The 21,735-nt window shown below is 25.4% G+C and overlaps 1 protein-coding gene across 4 annotated transcripts; it reads right to left on the bottom strand.

Moving 5' to 3' along the window:
• Positions 1 to 5,009: 5,009 nt before the first annotated feature.
• Positions 5,010 to 20,860, bottom strand: LOC132920289 (phosphatidylinositol 4-phosphate 3-kinase C2 domain-containing subunit alpha). 4 transcript variants are annotated; one of them, XM_060982548.1, is made up of 31 exons: positions 20,801 to 20,860; positions 20,490 to 20,715; positions 17,684 to 17,894; positions 16,945 to 17,007; positions 16,701 to 16,860; positions 15,690 to 16,198; positions 15,454 to 15,623; positions 15,278 to 15,383; positions 15,056 to 15,202; positions 14,746 to 14,975; positions 14,579 to 14,678; positions 14,300 to 14,505; positions 14,020 to 14,227; positions 13,730 to 13,931; positions 13,500 to 13,661; positions 13,322 to 13,437; positions 13,097 to 13,250; positions 12,845 to 13,033; positions 12,558 to 12,783; positions 12,302 to 12,448; positions 11,990 to 12,238; positions 11,042 to 11,171; positions 10,802 to 10,957; positions 10,589 to 10,739; positions 10,376 to 10,532; positions 10,050 to 10,285; positions 9,770 to 9,970; positions 9,497 to 9,696; positions 9,276 to 9,361; positions 8,389 to 8,544; positions 5,010 to 7,538 (listed from the first exon to the last, which is right to left on the bottom strand). In XM_060982548.1, exons 3-31 carry the CDS (start codon positions 17,874 to 17,876, stop codon positions 7,362 to 7,364), a joined length of 5,187 nt encoding a protein of 1,728 aa, XP_060838531.1. In that variant the 5' UTR covers positions 17,877 to 17,894; positions 20,490 to 20,715; positions 20,801 to 20,860; the 3' UTR covers positions 5,010 to 7,361. The 4 variants fall into 4 exon arrangements, with proteins under 4 accessions (XP_060838531.1, XP_060838533.1, XP_060838530.1 ...); XM_060982550.1 differs by lacking the exons at positions 20,490 to 20,715; positions 20,801 to 20,860 and adding an exon at positions 20,265 to 20,483 and having other exon boundaries at positions 15,454 to 15,620; XM_060982547.1 differs by lacking the exons at positions 20,490 to 20,715; positions 20,801 to 20,860 and adding an exon at positions 20,265 to 20,483.
• Positions 20,861 to 21,735: the final 875 nt, after the last annotated feature.

Here is a 21,735-nt window from a genome sequence, read left to right on the forward strand (position 1 = left end):
TTTTGAAGTTGAAAATTCATAAAATTTTTGTAATTTATGTCTAAGGTAAAAGAACCCAATACAAGGTTTTCCATAAGTTTTCCTTCAAATAACTGTAAAAAAAAACTCCACCGTCAATATAATAAACATTTTATGAGCGTATGAAATTTAATATTTTACGAAATCTAGTAAAATAATGATATATTACAATTTAAATATAGGTAATAATATAATATATCCTATTAATTATCCTAGACTGACAAATCATCTCCGTTCAGAATCGTTTTTCGGATACAATGATACCTGTCATTCAAATTTAACACATCCATTATAGTGACTTACTCTCCATCTCTACTATACAGCAAAGCGATATCCACTTGCTCACCTTTTTTTATTTTAGGATGAAATTCTTAAAAAAACATGAATAGCATATAATAATTATTAACACAGTCATGTACATGAATAAAGTTTAATAATTCTAAATAGGTGATAACAATATAATATTATAATATGTGGATTGTATTATGAAATATAATATATGTGGAAATAAAATTAGAACTCTCTTTTTTCAATATAATGTTACCTACTAGGTACATACATATTGCTAAAAATTGTACACCATGTTTAAGTATTTAATATTTATAATACAAATATATAATTGATTAGTAGTATAATAAACTATAGATATAAAATAGGTAGATAGTTATAAAAATACTAATACAGTATCTCAATCAAAATGATAATGGTTCTTACACAATTAAATTTTAAATTGTAAAATTTAACAATACAACACTTACATTTATTTATTTTGATGTAGTAATTAATTATGTAATAATAATGAAAACCAAATTTAAAATAACTATAGGCTATGTTATACGTATTATATGAGTTATGACCTAGGAGAACCTAATTACACAAGTCACTAAGTATTTATTATAGATATTTAGGTATGTTACGTAGTTTCATCTTTTAAGATAATTACAACATAGTTATAACGTGTATATTTTTATTATTAAAGAGTAAAATTACTATATTTTTATATAAAAATTAAAATATTGTCATTTTAAAACCTTCTATTACTATATTATTTTCAATTAATATTAATGTTTTAACTATTAAATGAATGCTGTTAATTGACTTAAATGAGCATTTTAAGTAAAGAAATAATAATAATGTATTAAAATACTGTAACCATGAATCCCCCCCTTTCCCCTACGAAATTGTTTCAGTTATGGCCTTATTTTATATGACCTTGATGAAATACAACATTACAATATATTATTGTGTAGGCATTAGGCACATATTAAAAAAATTAAATAATGTAGGAACATAGACCAGGAAATAAATCATTATAATATTAACTAAATCGTCAATAATTATAATAATATACATAATATATTATCAGATCATAGACATTCGGCACATTTTATATTATACTATAATATCAACATATTTTTTTCTTATGCATGTATGCGGTATTAAGGTGTACGAAAGCTGGAAGAGCACTTGGATTTGAGTAAATAAAATAGGTAGACATATATACATATTATTATTGTATAATAATGTCTATCACTGAAAAAATGAAAAAATATCTTAATTGCCTTCAAAAAAAACGAATAAGACACTATTTCATGAGGTTCAAAGACTCACAACTTTTTGTGATTCACAACAATTCCTCAAAATATGAAGGTATATTATATAGTTGTATGTACATTTTACTTGTACAATGTATCTATACTAAACGAATAACTTTAAGCACATAAACATGAAATACTGCAAAATCCGCACAACCCGACATAAGGACATAAGTGACTGATAGGCGATGGCTAGAAGACTATAAATTATCAAATTATAATATCCCATGGAGCTTAAAGCAACGCACATTAATGCTGTATAGGTTAGGTATACTGTTATAACGGTGTGCATTGTAATAATAAATTGATTAAAATTTTGATTTTATGAATTTTAAATATACTAAATATTTTTAAATTCTTGAGAAAATATTTTTAAATTCTTGAGATTGTTTGAACTAGGTACTTAAAGGATGTCCTACTACCTATCCTCTGGCGTACAAACTTTTATGTTTCAAATGAAAGTCTTTTTTACTGTTAACTACTTCGAGGATTATCTTTTTGAAAATATTATTATACCTAGGTAAAATATAATTAACTAATTCAAAATTCCGACGAGTATTTTATCAGTTAACAAAATGTTAACGACATTTTACGACATTTATACGAAGAATAATAGTGCTTAAAAATATAAAATAAATTTAATAGATAAAGAAAATTAAATAATTTTTCTTTAGACTTAATAATTTTTTATTGTTATTCGTCAATAATAATTGTAGATTATTATTATACTTACAAATTTGCTTTAATTTAATAAAATTAGAATTTAAAAACATTTTTGATTATTTTATTGTTACTCAAAAATATTATTCATGATCATTTGAAACTTGTATGCATATTATAATATTTTACTATTTCTATACCTATCTACCTATACACAATGTCACAATGGTAATTTAAATATAATATTATAATCCATAATCCACTATAATGATTGCAATGCATTCGGCAAAAATTAATTCGACCTACCCCATAATAACAATATAAATATATCATTAAATCAATTAATCTATTTAGTATCTACGCCTAATAGGTATAAACTGAAAGACCGTCTTCGCTTAGAATTTCGTTTTTCATGTCCAATGATCAATATTGATAATCATTAAATTCACATTTAACTCATACATTACAGTGACTTTTTTTTTCATACTTAACCGATAGCAGAGGGGAGGCTCTGTTTGCACAACACTACTCCTCTACTGCCATCGTTTATTGGTGAATAGAGTTGATAATATACGCATGGCGCAATATATACACTATACACACAATATAAACATACAAATACATGGAACGAATAGGTAAAATTTGTGATTCCGTTTGCTGGTCCTATTCTCGGTCCGGTATCGCACGCACCCGCCGGTGCCTGTGTTCCCGTTCAAATGTTTGCCCGGGAGGTACCTCAGTTGTTTGGGACGGCTGCCCAGTGCCCATAGATTGCCTATCGCTTCGACCTCAACTAACTAGCCTCCCGTCATCTTCTGTGCAGCCTAGCATGTCCTCAACTATGTCATAGATACATTACAGTGACTTACTCAATAACGAGGTACACTCAATACCTATTGACTATTGTGCAACAGAGCGATTAGCTATATTCACCTTTTTAATTTTAGAATTGTCTATAGCATACATTATATATAAATTTATATTACTACCTACTATATTATTATAGATTCAATACCTATATTATGTCAACATAACTTTTTGAGAGTGAACCTTATAGCTTTTTGGCAATAAACAAAAAACAAAATCGATTCGTGTTGTTCAGACTATTTAATCCGTTATGCATACGTATACTACCTAGAGTGTGTACATAGGAAAATTATAATTTATGTTTATTAATATTATATAGTACAGCTAGGAGTCGACGGCAAGATATTTCTATCGGAGTTTTGAATAATAAAATAATAAATAAATGAGACCCAGACAAAATATTTTTTATCAAATCTTTATAATAAATTAGTAACCTACACAACCTAATTGAAATATTTTGATTTTTGATGGTCCAGTTTTCTGACTTCTGCGGTTCGGATTCCGCCAGTTTCAGACCGGGTAAACGTAGTTGTATTACCAGTAAATAATTGTTATGCCTCCGTGCGTTTAACTAGTTTAACCAAAAGGAAATTATCGTTTATTTTACGTGTATGAAGTATTATATATAATACACTTATATATTTTTCTTTAGTGGCACCTAATAAAAACAAAAAAGGAACACCGACAAAACGTATAATATTATGATGTGAATATGGCTTCAATAGCTTTTGTGGTTTCCAAGATTAACGAATATACCAACAAAAACGCACAACCATTTATATTGAGCGATTATAGACCGATCTAAAATGTCTGCATACGCCTATTTGCGTACCTATTAGTATTTAGTAGGTAGATACACTAGTTGTTACTTGTTACAAATTGTTTTAGATTGCAAGCTGGATTTTACCACTTTTACTTCTTGTAGTATAGCCACAGTACATTGCATATATTGTCTATTGACAATTGTAGTTTTAATACACATAGCCTATAATAATTATAAACTTTTTACAAATAATGAATTTATGTCATACACATATGAAAATACCAAATGGAAATCCAAACTAACACATATAGTGAAACTTAGTTATGATAGGTACATCATATTATTAGATGGTAGGTAATACATACACTAGGTATAGGTATATATACAGTGCCCTGTGAGGATTTACCCATTGCAAAATCTCCTGAAATAAATGAACATATCATAATAATTTTATTTTTATAAAAACTCGCAATGACAAAGACTATACATAAGTATTTCATATTTAAGTTTAATTTCATGTTTTGGTAAAAAGTTAAAAAAAATTGTATTTAATTATTTTTAAAATAATCGATGATAGCCATTTTGTAGTTTGTTTTTTTTGAAAATATTGACGTTTCATCATTTTATTTTCATTTATCTCATGATTTTTAATGTTTTTTCTAGTTTCGAAATATTGTGAATTATTTAATAAAATACCATACTAAATAGTGCCAGTATTATCAAACATGTAGCTCGCGGGCTTGTGCTCGTATAATAATATAAAAATATTCTCAAAACTAAAAAAAAGTAGATATTAAAAATCACCATGATAATGAAAATAGTATGGATAGTACATAGATTCTTTTATCGTTGAACACTCATTACTTCAAAATCTATTAATGTTTTTGAAAATATTTTACTTACATCATTTACAGATAAAATAAAACAACGTTTAAAAATCGTTATCATTTTTTTTATTTTTTTGAACGACACCGTACATTTTTAATTTAATATTCTGAAGCAGTATATTTTTTGGAGTATTTCGATACACAGAAATCGAAATTAGGAAAATTTTTTTTTGAGTTATAAGTATTTAAGGTTTAAGTGAGCGGCGTAGTAAACCAACATATTACGTGGTACCCACGTACTTAACTGAGCAGTGGGCCATATTTTATTGAAGAATCGTCGTACATAATATAATAATATCCCCACCTAATCAATCATTCACAAATTTTTTTTTTAATTTTTGAATAATTATTTTCGAAACAAAACATCAAATGTTCAAAAGCGTTTAAAATGAGAATAAACAATTGATTATTAGTTAATTATACAAATATAATATTTTAGATTATATTTAAATTTAAATCTAAAAAGCTATTACAGCCACACAAACGATATCTAAAAAACATTAAAGTCTTAAATTATACAAGCAACAATAAAATTCTTATTTCTATATAACATTAACATATTAAATAAACAAACAAAATAATAATAATACAAAATCAATAATAAAAATTATTAAAAAATAAAAAAAGAGTATATAAAAAATTTCCATCACTATATGATAATGTTGAATTTAATGTTGGACAATAAATAATAATATTAAATGAATGTTATCTCTAACCGAAGGTTTAATCCTTAATTTTATTTTCTATAAAAAAATATATACCTATCATATTATTATGGTTTTCATTTTTACACAAAAAGTAGCAATGAAATAAAATACACACACCCTGAATAATAAAATGATCGGTCTCCATTGTTACAATATAACCTAACATGTACATTATTAAAATAAATATGTAGTATAGTATTGGTACAAAAAAAAAAAATGAAAAAAAGATTGCTTTTAAACAGAATGTAGCAAACTAGCAAATGTATCAATAATAATGACTTGTAATGATTTACACGTAACCTGCGTAACCCATTAGTAAAATGATTAGATTAAATCACTGGTTTTGAATATTTGAATAAAATTTAAAAAGTACAAAAAAAAAAATGATCAAAATTTATTAACATATTATCAGTCTTATTTTGTTTTAATGTTGCCTGTAAGTCAAACACTCAATTTGGTAGAATGGTCAATGATAAAGATGTAAAATATATTGCTTAGGGTTTTATACACATTACATAGTATAAACGATAACAGAAAAAAAAAAGGTAGTATGTTACAATTTTACAAAAGGATTTCACTGAAAAATTTCAATAATTAATAGAATAACACAACGATAAAACAAAAACAAGAAAATATAATGTCTACAAACGGAAAAATATGAAATCTATGATAAAGAGTTAAAAAAATATAATTCATTTTCTAACATAACTTTATAATTTCTGCCACAGGTGTAATCAATTATTAACGTTATTAATATTCCTCAAAATAAGTAGGAATAATGAGATATAATAATAATTCCAATATATGAATTATTTTAATCAATATTTATTATAAAAGTAACAAAATAAGATACTGAAATAATTATTCATACCAACTATATGATAGACCATGCATATTTTAACACATTTTGCTGTGTTAATATATTAAATTCGACTGCATATACCCTAAAATATGAATATATGGAATTCTTTTGTTAAAATTGCTTACTTTAATTTCACCACAAGATGAAAGATAAATAATAAACCATACATCATTATATAAAATAATAAAAGTAAAAATACAATTTAATTTAATTTAAACATATGCCATACAAACACGAAACAAATCAATTTGATATGATAAATCAACAAAAAACAATCACAAATAGATTACATTTAACGTAAAATAATTAGATAATTTAAAAAAAAAACAGCCGATAAAAATAAGATAAAGCTGATACACGGTGATAAGAATTATCCTAATATGATAAAAAAATGCTGTGATGAAAATCATACGAGTATGTACAAAAGTTACAAAGTCCATCATTTTAAACTAGTCAAAACTCAGAATTATTCGGTCACATAAGTGGAAAAATAAGTATTACAGATGAACTGTTTGTTTTCTATTATAGCAGTACAATAATAATTTTTGTGAATGAACTAACAATAATGATGAATAGTACGTATATAACAATATACTTCAAATTCAAAGCTCGATATACTTTAAAATTCAAATATACAAATAGACAATTACTAATTAACCATTATTTAAAAAAAAAAATCATGATCAACAGTAGAAGTTATAAGATTATTGATTATTATAAAAATTAAAATTTCTCAATACACAATAACACAAAATAAGAACAGGAAGTGAAGTCAAACCCAACACCAAAATGCAATTTTAATCCCAACAAACAATTGATATAAGAAGTAATACATCAGCAATATTAAAATTAAACATCTGACTAACAAATTAATTATGGAATTCATTTAAAAATATTATTGTTTTAATACACAAAAACAATTATATTTTTTAAAAGATAAAAAATAACAACAATTCATCACAATGGCCAAAATTTGTCGATCTATTAAAAAACACTGTACTGTCACCTGTGCACATTTGACAAATTGTACCAGGATGTTGTCTCCGAATTCAGATCAATGTCATGGAGTTCTATGATAATGCCACCCAAAAACTCATTTTCTTGTAATGAGTCGTGACTCCATACAGTGGCTTGCAAAATTTTATACTTAACCACTTCTAATGGCATTCTGTACTCCAACTGAAAAAAATACAAAACTCACTTTTTAGTTTTAAATAATTAATGAAATAAAATAAAAGAAAACGAAACATTTATTAATTTAGTAGATTACCATTTAGCCTCCAATGGGAAATTTAGAAAAACATACTCCATATAATCATTTCAGTGGGTATTAAGCTAAAATTAGTGCAAAATAAATATATATCTATTTATATCATAAAAAATTTTAATTATCAAATCAAATAGGAATTTATTTTTAATTGTACACCAATTTTTCTTAAAAGGATGCTACACCTACAAATTAATGTTCAATAGAACCGATTATATGTTTGCTTTAATACTAAAGTAAATTGTCTTATTATCAAAGTTAAAAATAAGAATTTTATCTGTGATTAAACGTTACACTTTTTGATATTTTAATATTTAAGCTAGATATGAGCATTTTTAGTTTATAATATTTACAATACTCATATCTTGCTTAAAAATTAAAATATCAAAACAAACAAATCAATGCTTAAAGACAGGTAATGTTCTTATATTTAACTTTAATAATAGTAAAGTTCACTATAATTTTAAAGTTAACGACATGAAAATCAGTTCTACTGAATGCAAATTTGCTATTCTATATATTTGTGAGACAAAAACAACATATGCAACCATGTATGTTTAGAGTCCTCTAAATTATTTCTATGATTATATTTTTATTAAAATATTAAAAACTAGCATAATATAGTCATAGAAAAATCTATATTTCAACTTTATGGTAACTAAATTTACTTTAATTTTTGCTTAAATCCAAATTTAAAGAAAATACAGAGTGATTATTGTTCTACATTACCCTTTAGAGACTGAGAATACTGAGACATCTTACCATTTCCATAAACGATGGATAACAATTTTTTTTAACAACTTTTGTTTTACGTTTAGTTGCTTTATTATGATCAGGTAACAAATAAACTTTTACATATGTTGATGGTTCCTGATTTCCCGCAATGCGCGGCAAGTCTTTGGCATGGTGTACCATAATCTAAGTAAAAGCAATTAATTATTTTTTATTAAACATGGGTATTATAATTATTGTTCAAATATAAGTATCAATTAACTTTAATAGTAGAGATTATTGAAGTTGAGAGTTTTGATAAAAATTATCAAATTTACAAAATAATAGTTTATCTTCAATTAACGTGACATTTCTAATATGTGCAAATCATAGTATTTCAATAGAAACAATTTACTATTTTAAAAAATCTGTTTATATAATAAATAAAAATTTTCATCTTTGAAAGATTGATCTCTGATATCAAATTAGTCTTGTTGATCCTTTGGGTAATAAAAGAAAAAATTCTGAATGCCTTTCAAAATAATCAGTAAAAACAGCATTTTTATGCAAAACCAGTTTTTAATAAAACTGATTCTACTTTTTATTTTAACTCAAAATTAAAAAATATAAGGATTTGAATTATTCACAAAATATCTATAAAAGCAATTATTCAACATGAAACATTTTTGAGCAAATTGTAAAGAGTAATTTATAAAAAATTAAAACACATAGACATGATTTAAATAAGCAATTGAAACTGAAATTTTCTCAAAATTTTTCAAAACTAAAAAAATTAAACAAGAAAAAAAGATAATATTTAACTGCGTATCTAACACTGGGTCTGATCTAGGAATTAAGATCCCGTTACGTTTTTAAGCTATGCTCTTGATTTAGGTGTAAGATTAGTTCAAACACTCACATATAATAATATTACTTACCATGAATGCACCACGCTGATAATGTAATGTCAATTTTAATTGGCCTAATATACGATTTTCTCTGACAAAACCTTGTTGCTTTGGTTCTGTAAATAAAATATAAATTATAATCATATAACTTACTGCCAACAATCCAATTCAATATAATAAATGCTATTCAAAATCTTTAACTTCTTACATTCTATATGATTTTGGGAAAATTGGAAAATTGAAGTATTTACCTTTTAGTTTACTATCTTCAATACTGGCCTCTTGCTGGTCTCTTAAAAGTGGATGGAAAAAAGTGTATACTAAATCCGAATGGCTTACTTCAGAAGCCATTTGAAATAATGTATTCAAAAAATTTTGTATTTCTACACGTCTTTTCTCTGCTACTTGCTTAATATGTGATCGTCCCATATGAATACTAGTATTCAATAAACTGTAAAAGACCAATGATTTATAATATGTTACATCAAACATTTAATATTCAATGTAATAAAGAATAAATTCACCTTAAAAATTTTGCCAATGGAAATAATAGTAGTAGTTTTTGTTGGAATTCCGATAATTCTTTATAAGACCTAAACAGATATGATGGATCTCTTTGATTTTCTCGAAAAACTTTTAAAATGTACACATAGTATTTTTCAGGATCATATCGCTTTTGACATCCATACACTTCAACACAAACAATCTTTCCTTCTTGTGCCATCCTATGGCACATAAGCAAACAACAACAGTTAATAAAATAAGCTTTGAATATTTTAAATAATAATTAATAAGATAACTTACGTGTATACTTTTGGAACAAAACTCAACAGTTCAGTACCATTTTGCTCATTATTAAATCGCATTTGTGCCAAGTTGTGTAAGAAAAAATTAAATTGGGTAAAACGAGATTTTATTGAATTTTCAATCATGCGAGCAAAAGAAGCAGCTGCCTCTGGATTGGATAATTCTGGGAGAAGAGCTTTTTGTACATAATTCACAGCATCCATTGTAACACCAGGTATTCCAGATGATGCCATCTATAAAATATATAATAATATTTAATTTATTACTTCAATATTCATTAATTAGTCATTGTTAAAACTCAATAGAATATTATAATATATTACCAATCCAAATAAATTCAATAACAAGTTTCCATGTTTGCGAACAATATTAAATGCCTGAACACATGTATCAACAAAATGCTGAAACTTAGTAGATGGTTTATCACCACCATTTATCACATATACCATGTCAGAAGTCAAAACAAATGGAGTACGATCTCTGTAAAAACATACAAATTAGAAAAAAATACAATTATACATATTATACAAAATTACCTTTTAAAGTTCCCAAATGTTTGTGCGTCTCCTAAAAATTTTCCAAAATCAATGTGAAACAGATGTCCAGTAGTCTTCATCATTATGTTATCGTTGTGACGATCGCATATTCCAAGAATATAAGTAGCAACACTGTATCCAGCACATGATGCTAAGACATATTACAATATTAATATATTTTAAATAATAACCAAATATTGTGATGATATTTACCTGTAAAATTTGCAACGGCTCTTTCATATTCCAGAGCAGATGGATTGTGTTTTGCCAACCATTCAGCTATAGGCCTATCTTTAAATGAACCAGTTAATCCTAATTCAATTTGTATTTTTCTTAAAGTTTCAGCATTTGTAACCATTTCAATTATACCTTCAATTATGAAATAAAAATTATAATAATAAGACAGCGAAAAAATTATTTTTTTTAACATGAGAATAATAATAATTGTAATACCTCTCTTTTCCCCAGTAGGAACACAAGCAAATGTTACCATTTTTAGGTCTAGCCCTTCTTTTAGCCATAATTTGTCCATTAACCTTATAATCTGAATGGTTAACATATCTTGTTGTAGATCATCGCCTACCTGTAAAAAAAGGAAAAAAATTGTAATTAATATTAGGTACCGCAATTTATTTATTAGATAAAATAATAAACCTATTGTATAGATGTAATTAAGTAAAGTAGAATGAGAAGAGACAAATAGTATAGGAATTAATAAATAGCAAATAGTGTTTAGTAATAGAATTTGTTTATATTTAATGATATAAAAGAATATTAAATATTATAAAAAAATATTAGATGTTATTAAGTTATTTAAGTTATTTTTATTTAATTTTATTTGCAAAACAATATTACACTGGTAATTTGTCAAAAAGTCCGATTTTAAAAAGTACAAAAAAAAAATTATTCAATTCATAAAATGAAAATTAATAACTATCTTATATAACAATTATACTTAAGTATTATACCTACAATTTACAAAATATTATATTACCTATTGTTCCATATAAAAATTAAAAAATATAATCAATATAAAGTATAAGTCAAATTTATAAATATATAAGAATTTTAAAATATGCAAGTTACGTTTTCTTGAACAATAACCTATGCTATTTAAAAAATGCTTAATCGAATAATTTGTATTTTTGAGTAAATATCAGATAATAATTATGCTTTTTACACACTTTGTAATTGTTGTAATTTTTACAAATCAAAATTTTATTCTTGGGTTCTATTAAGCCAAACCTGTAGGTATACCATCATTTGATAATATACTAAGTGTTTGAAATTGCTATATTTTGATCTCAATTATATTCTATGTATGTATTAAATACTGTCTACATAATAAATTGATACATTATTTAGTTATAATTGTATTAATATCACAGAAGATATTCTTACCTTAAAAATAGCCGGAATGGAGACATTGGGTTCCAAGCAATTAAAATTGATTTTCAATGGTAAAGTATTAGAAGGGAAATAATAACATGACTTAATTTGTATGCCACAAACTTGCATACTAGGACTAAGTGGTAGGCAAGTGGGAATATCCTTTAAACTCTGATCAATATTGGTTAAATCTTGGATCAACACTTTAAGTCTGTGAGATTCTTTGCTAACTTTAACATTTTCTGCAGTATCATATAATTCCTGTAAACAAAAAGAATATATTTAAAATATTTATCATACAAATTACTTTTATTTCCTTTATACCTTCATTAAAAGCTGTTGAGACAAAAAGCACTTTCTAAGTGCTTCACCACAAGTTGCAATCAATGCCCTCAACAATAACTGCAATCTTCTATAATACCGAGATTCGCTTACTGTTTTATCATCAGGACTATGAATGTCATAAGAATTCTGTTATCAAAATAATATTTATTATTTAAAAATTAAATTTTTTACACACTTAGACACAATTTTAGGTAAAATGTGCACAAAACAAATAAAATGTTCATTTAAAACAAACCTGAGGCGATTGACCTGGAAGTGGCTGAATAAGAAACCAATAAAGATTGTGAGCAATAGTAGGTGATGACAGAGCTTTCTCCAATAAAAACTCAGCCAAAGGAGAATTGTCATAGGTTTCATGTTTTATGGCCTGAACTAATTCAGGAAGAAAATCAATCAGTTGATCATTACTTAGTAATCTTATTCGCTTGACAGCCAAACGACGTACTTCATTATCGGGGAAGCTTGAAAAAACAATTTAATAAGTTAAAAAATTTTTTCATTTTTTTTTTATTGGATACTTACCATGGTAAGAATAACTGTAATGCATCTAAAGGTTCAATGGGTGACCATGAGTTGAGCATTGAATGCAGATCAGCCAAACACGCATAGTCCCAACTATGAGCAGCCAATAATACCTTAGGTAAGGCAATAGGCTTTGATAAAAGATAGTATCTTTTTTCCCACAAAACTTCCCTATCTTCTGACAATGGTCTGTATATAATCATGTTGAATGAATTATTATTATTTGAAACCTTATTAATATTAAAAAATTACCTAGTAAAAGTATCTTGATAAATTATATGTAATAGCTGTTCTTGAGTATTTAAGTCTAAACTTGTAAAATCAAAACTTTCACTTTTAATTATATGATTATCATGAAACTCTGGAGGAAAAAATATTTTAAAGTCAAACTCTTGAATTTCAATACCTAAAAATGAACACTCGTGTCATTAAAATCAAATTGGTAATAATATAGTTTTTAAAAAATGGTATACATACTAAGAACAGGGTGTGAATGGCTATATGGATGTGTACCAGGTGCTGGTGCCGGACCAAGACGTTTATCGGCACATGGTGGCCAAAGTGATAACAAATGTTTGCCTTGAGAAAATTCTCTAAAATATATTTATAAATTACATATTTGAATACTTTTTATATAATTAATTAAATCACAAACCCTTCAACATTAAAAAATTGTATAGAACCCCATCCAAGTTCTGTTTGAGAAACAGTGGCTGATGTATCTTGGCCTTCTGTATTAAATGTTCTGCCATACACGACTAAAACCAACCTGCTCTCTCTTGGTAACAAACATAAACTCATATTTTCAAATTCCAACCTAAAACATGATTATACTAACAATTTCTAAAAATAAAACAGCTTTTATTATATACTAGTAAAATTTACCAAGACTCAAAAACAACACGCTTGTAAATTGAATGTTCGGCAGTAACAGCTTTGGAAAGTACTGTATTGCCAATTGGTCTTGTACCGTGATAAATTTGAGCAGCAATTAAATATTCATCATGACTCCATGAAGAAAATAATCGATGCAAACAACTTACATATATCACAACATTATCTGGTATTTTTGAAGACAATTTAGTACCTATAAAATACAAATGTAATAATAATAAATAATAACTGTTATAATCTCAAAGTCACCACCAGACCATTAAGTTAGATTTATTTTATACCTGTTAATTGTGAAGAATTAAAATTTAACTGGAAATCAACTTTGAAAGCTTTACAATAGTTTTCAATTAATGTTTGCACGTTTTCTTTTATTTTTAAACACACATCAGTAATATGATCTACTTTTTCAGTCTCATTGAATTTCAACCTAACAACAGAATAATCTGAACCATCATCTGAAATCACTTCAGTTCGCGAACCATACACATCCTATTAAAAAATAGAAAAATCATGTAAAAAAAAATATCAATACATTAAAGATTTTTATTTAATATCAAATACCTGTATGACATTTGAAATTTCATTACACGACAAAATAAAATTATTTAATGTCAAAGTAATGTCCAGTGGTTCAATATTGCCTAAGAAAGCAATTAATGCTTTCACTGCTTGTTGAACACCGGTAGGTTGTAATGGTGTTTTGGTTCTCTTTTTAAAAAGAGATACAGCATGATCTTGAATTTTAAGGATTTCACCATCAAGTGTATCTAAAATTCCATGTATAATTAAATTAAATGTAAATAAGTTCATAGTATTTTTTTTTTGTATGATGGTATTTACCAAGAAGGATTTTCAAAGTATCATGTGTGATCGGTTGAGATGGTTCGTTAGGACACAAATCACTCAACTCTAATTCATTATCACGTAGATCGTCTTGAGCCTATACATAATGAAATATAATATAATTTAAAGCATATAGTTATTATAAACAATCTTGATAGTTTTACCTGTCTAGCATAAATATGAACAACATCATTCTTATGGAAAAGTGAGAGTTCGACATCTTTATCAAGTTTAATACATTCATGAACACATTCAAAATTAATGACTGGAGTGTTCATTGGCAGCATATATTCCGAAAACTGTTTTACTTTAAGAAAATAATCACTAGGATGTGCATCTTCCAAATCTAGTTCACAAATTACATGTGATATAACATGTTCAACACTACTTCCAACTAATTAAAAACAAACACAGAGTTATCCATAGTATATGTAAAATATGCATTTATAAAAACTAAAAACACAACAAGCATACCATCACAAGTAAATATAATTGGTGTTTTCCTAATTGGTTCGCAGTGAACTATAAATTTAGTACTGGTGTTCTGATGCAGGTTGTTTTCAAATTTTGAACACACTACTATACCTTCATTTGTGCTTGAATCAGTATAAATAAATTTTCCTTAAATTGAAAATATAAAATTATTTACAAATTATATCCATGCTAAATCATAAATAAGTAATAAAATGTACACACTTCTAACTTCCTTAACCATCTTATGAAATGCTTCCATGTCAGGATCATAAAACACCGAAGGTCGTTTAACTAGACCAACATTTTCATATGTTAAACTTTTGCATGCCTAAAATAAATTTAAGGAAAAATTTAATTTAATCAATTATTTTAATAAATTTATATTAATAAGTAATTACTTTTGATTCTTTTGGAGTCAAAGAACTTCTAGGTGGTAATGGTGGAGGTGAATTGATGGGTGTTTTTATAACGGCAGCATAAATTGGGTCTGATGATTGAGAAGAGACCGATGGAGAATACATGTAATCAAACGGGTCATATGTGGCATATAAAGACTCGTTTTTATCTACTATAAAATTTAAATTATGAAAATAAATAATGATATCACATGTTTGAAAAATTTAGATAAATATACCTTGATCCTCTTCAGCAGAACTTATGTGTGATTGTCCATGGAGAAGTGGATCAAAATCTTCAAGAACACTAGTCCTAACATTTGAAAACTTTTCCTTAGGATTTTCTATACTATCAAAAAAGTTCAAATCAATGAGATTATTGTTGTTTTGTTTTTTAATGAGATTTGGAACAAAAATGTCTGGTTTCATTCCAACTAGTGAACTCTGTGTTTGTATATTATTTGTGCTGCTTGTTATTTGTTGAGTATGAGCAACATTATTTGTAGACCAGCTACTGATGGTTTGTCCTTGCCAGAAGGTTTGAGGAGGAACTGTCATTTGGTAACCAGTAGAATATCCAGTAAAATTGTTTGGAGAGAAATAACCTTGGTACAAAACATCCAAGTTTTGTTTAAGATCATGTGACCCACTAAATTGACTTTGGTTTGAACTAACATTTGGCGTGTTTGTACTAACACTTAGATTCTGGAATGTTGAGTTACTATTACTGGTGTGAGGCTTTTTATTCCTATAACATAAAAGAGTTAGTCATCAATAAACAGATTTCTTTTATACCCACTATGGTTTATAATTACATTATTATACACTAAATCAGAATGTATTTATTGCATAGTAGCGGCGAGATTCATACCACTTTATCATACCTCAAGCTATTCTCAAATATCTGTCCAGTAATTCATCATTTTTTGTATTGTTTGAACACAAAAGATTATATAGAGAAGAACAAATGAAAAATCAATTAACATAAGGATATACAAAAGTATTTTATCTAGATAAATTAGTGGGAAAAATTAAGATCAAAACAGGATGTTTATGACGTTCAAAACAAACACAAGTAATCAGAAATTAATTAATTTTAATAGCATAGAATAACGAGGTATAGATATTTTGTGATTTCTCAAACCGAACTAAAATATTTTTAATATCATATTCATCATATTCAGATTAAAATATGTACATATATATATATATTTATATATGACTATAAAAAATATTCAATAACTTTTTACCCATCTAAAAAATTAAATGGTTCCATATTGTTCATGAGATCATTGATTGGTGGTGAGTCAAGGCTAAATAAATCTTTGATTGAATCATTAGTACAACTTTTTGGAATGACTGTAGTATTACGGCGTGGTGGTGGTTTTATACGTGGTAATAATGGTTCACCTAGAGAATCAAAAATTAAAAATGAATTATACTTTAATAACTTACAAACATATAAAATGATTGAGCCATAACAAATTATAGTACCTGTATTAAACGATCCCGGTCTGGGCCGTGATCTAGATAAGTCATTGCAGTTAACTGTTTTTTCTAAATATAAAATTAATAAAAACAAAATTAAATTACAATTTATAAATTGATTCTCAATGCATTATTAAGATAGATTGCTTACAAAAAATATTAATGAGAGCAGTGCCATATAATATTATAGTTGTTTCTTTTCTACTCTTATTTATTTTTAACTGTTTAAAAGTTTTAACAGTTAGCACTATAAAATTAATAGCTTATTAAAAATAATAATTCTAATCTGTGTAATATATACCAAATATAATGTCATTATCAATAATAATAATAATTACTCTGATAACTCGACACTTATTATTTATTATTAAACTAGAATGGATGTATTTCATAATAACCAGTAGTTATTTTTTTACAACAAATTTTTTAACATTTTTAATTATTATGAGATATAATTTGATAAATGTTTAAAATAACCTAAAAATGCAATAATAGTATAAATATAGATATGTTTGCAATAATACAATTCTAAGTCCTACATCAAAGTATAAAAAAAAACTTATTTTCAAATATACAAAAATTGATTGCCATGATAATTACTAATTAATATATGCACATCAAACTCACCTGTCTAATATATCAAATTTTAATAGGAATTTCATAGGAAGGACACTTGTAATTATAATATATAGAAGCTATTCAGTCAATAGAAACTATTTTCAATTATTATTATTTGTATACAAACCTGTAATAGACATTGAACGTGTTTGAAATGTAGATGTCGATACTACAGTTTTTTCACTACATGTCGAAGATTCAGATTTCAACTTTTGGTTTCGAAACTCTTCAAGAGCCAAGGTTTCCAAACTTAGAGCTTGGGCTTTTTCAAGATCTTCTTGAAATCTTCTGTCATAATCTGGTTTAGCTGTAGACTTCATGTTGTGGAATTTAAAACACTAAAATATAAAATATAAAATGTACAAAATAACAAAGACATGTATTTAATAAAATACTATACAGTATAAACAATAAACATTTAAATTACAATTACATAGTACTATGCATGTACAAATGATTTCAAAAGACTATTTTCTCAAAAATACTTGGCAGTATTACAAACAAGAACAGATTGGATTATAATTTTAAACTCAACTTTATGAAACAATGAATTTCATAACGAAATATATAAAATTGAGTAATATAAAGTTATTAAACAATATAATAAAATTAACACAAGTAATGCGGACAAATAAAAATTGTTTATAATTTTCAGTATACAATATACAATTTTTTTTAATACATATGAAATATGTCATTAAAAATTAGGTCCCAGTGGAAAAATGTATTATGTTTATTAACACAGCTGTGAATACATACATCTTGTATGTAATTTATGAAATATGGTACAATAACTTTAAGGAATAACTTTACCATATTTGAATAGATGGTGGCAAAATTGTACAAATTATGCACAAAGGCTAATTTTTTAAAACTCATAACTTTTACTATTATAATTTGTAAGTCATATTTTAAAATAAAAAAAAAATTATCTTACTAGACTATGAAATACAAATTTACTTGAATTTTGAATTATGTACTAAAATCTACCAAACCTAAAATGCATGAATAATCCATTGTATATTTGGTTATTAATATAGTTTCTCCCTAACAACTTATAATCACTATACCCATGAAAGTATGATAGAAGGGTACACTGTGATTTAAAGCAGAATTTAAATAATTGAAGGTATTAAATTGAGAGTGCTCTTTTTTCGTGTAGATTTTAAGCCAATGCCAAAATAATTAACTGCATCCTATGAAAGCACCCAAATAAATATAAATAAATAAACAATCAAATTATAAAAAAATAATTAGATACATACAGAATAATATTTTAATTATTGACCTAAAATAGTTTTATAGATTTTAAAGAAAATTTAGGACATTTTCTTTGACTTAAAATTATTTAAAATTATTTTTATAAGGTATTGCGAGTTTTTAGAATCAACATTTTATAAATAATTGCAACTTATGTTTATAATTTAATATTCTTAAACAGAATATATTTTTGAATTTAATGTGTAAAATGCAAACATACAATATTGAATAAATAGTTATTATTTAAAATTATTTATATACAATTAAAGCTTAGATAAGTGAAATAATACATCAAATTAATTTATAATTTTAATAAAAAAAAAAAATATATATTAAGAAAACTTAATAGTGTATCACAATATTCACAATTTGCAACTAATTTAAGGTATTACAAATTCTACTAATTTATAACTTATGACAACTATCTCCGTTAAGTCTAGAGACTTCAATAAAAAAATAGTAATCATTAACTGATTAACTCATTTTAATAATGAAGTTCTAAACATTTTATCAGATTACAATGTTCAGCTGATTAACATAATTATTTTTATTAATATTTCACCAAAGTAAATCAAACTATTTGATGACTTACAAAGTTATAAAATAAATATTAAATTTAATACTTTACAGCATATTATTTCAGTGTTATTCATAGTTGAAATTGACAAATAGTTATATTCTTATTAAGTATATGTATGAGAAAATTATTCATATTTTTTTTAATTACCTAATTACTGCAATTTAACTAAATAACAACAAAGTCAATATTAGTAGTGACAAAAAAGATAACACATAGATACCTAACCAGTAAAATTATTAGTTAAATATTTGAACAATTTAAAACATTGATAATTATTTAGTAATAATAAATTGGATACATATAATATGTATAACTAATATAAAATAAAGCAGCACTTATAAACTACTAATTATTGATAATAATAAGTTTGAAAAAAAAATGAAGAATTATTGAATAATGTTTAGGTACTTAGACATCTACATACATTTAAAATTCAATCTTTTTTTTTTTTTTGTTAAATTAACAATGACAAAATAACATTTTTATAAAAGCAAACCGTGATTAATACACTACTAAGATTTCTACAAGTTCCTACTAAATAAAATATATGACTTCAAAAAGTACAAATATCAATGTATGTAAAATCATTAATATTATTTTTAATTTACTATCAGTATAGATAAATAATATCAACTTAAAAATTTTAAATTTGATATAAATAAATTTTAAAAAAAATATGAAAAAAAATTCAATCAAATAAAATACCGTAGTATATTGAATACACCATTCTAATTAGTGTTGAAAATGCTTATGTAAATGTGCGCGAAAAAGTATAAATAAGTAGATAACAAGTATTTTGTTGTATACGATATTAATGATGCGCATAAAAATAATCAAGTCGTAAGCACAATTTAAGATCTTTACTTACTTTTTCTGTATAAAAAATATGCGTTAACTGCGAATAAATGTATGGTTGGTCAACTGACCAATAAGATTGTGAAAATCATGATTACTCAACATCCAATAAGTAATTCGATGCAAATTAATTATAAGCGTTTCGAAGCAAATTTGTAATAACTAATGACAGTAATAACAATAAAAAAAGGAAAAAAAATATCACAACATTAAAAATATTAAACACGAAAATACCTACATTATCAATTTAAATTATTGTGTTCTCAAATAATTGTTATCATTGTAACAGTTGGAAGTGAGTAACGGTTGTTACTGTAAGTAATGGTTGTCAGTGTTGTTAGAACCTTGGTACCATATTCCAATTTTGATATAAAAATTAAATTATAATATTCTTTTATAGCATTGAATATACTTAAATTGTTATTCGTTGGATGTTCTTTGGTTGAATCTTACTATCTTAGATCCTAGAATGATTAGATAAATAAAATAGTTTATTTGAAATTCATTCCATCTTGTTTAGATCATAATAAATAAAATTATTATAATTACCTGTACACATTGCGTACCAAGAGTGATGAGGGATGAAGGGTCTTTGCGGACAATGGTTCCCCAAAAATAACTGTAGTATCTACAGTATTATATCTTGTAAATATAATTAATGAAGATAAGGTTTGGTTAAAATTTCCGGAGATTTAAGTCACTGTTGCTTATTAGTTATTACAAGTCATAATACTATGCCAATAATTATACAATTTAATTACCTTATGTTATATATTAATATGATTGAAGGATTATAAAATGATACAATTAATTAATATCCAATATCCATTAAATCAAAAATTAAAATTAACTGATTACTGAAATAATTTGTTTTGACCTGTTGGACATATTAGCTAAACTAAAAAATGTGTTAATTTCAATCCGGGTAAAAAAATTACACAAAAAAAAAACAAAATAGGAACATGTTTAGGAACTTAAAATTCACAAATATTTTTTTAAAATCTGTTATCAAAAATATAAAAATTACCATCACTGATGTTAGATAACTGATTCTCAGCCTTACTTTATGTAGGTATTAATTGATTCCCGCCAAGCATATAGTTGATTCCCAAACTTCAAACTATAGCATATAGGTAGCATTACTCAGGAGATGCCAAGGGTAGGTTATTTTAATGCTAAAATAAAGACTATATAAAAGTAGGTTAAACATTTTTTATTTTTTTTATTAATAATTATATAATAACTAATAATTCATCATCATCATAATTGGTTATTTTTATGTACCTATGCACTAGAATACTAGATTACTATAGGGTTCTCTATTTAAGGAAAGGTAAATTTGAATCATTTAACTTTCAAAAATTGATATTTTCTATTGTGGTTTTGGTTAAATTTGTGCATTATTTTGCTTATAAATACTTTTTTTTCTCATTTTAGTTTTATATTATATAAATTAGGGCATTGGTTCATAACCGGTGGGGGGG

This window comes from Rhopalosiphum padi, chromosome 2 (genome assembly GCF_020882245.1).
Source record: "Rhopalosiphum padi isolate XX-2018 chromosome 2, ASM2088224v1, whole genome shotgun sequence".
NCBI classification, from domain to species: Eukaryota; Metazoa; Arthropoda; class Insecta; order Hemiptera; family Aphididae; genus Rhopalosiphum; species Rhopalosiphum padi.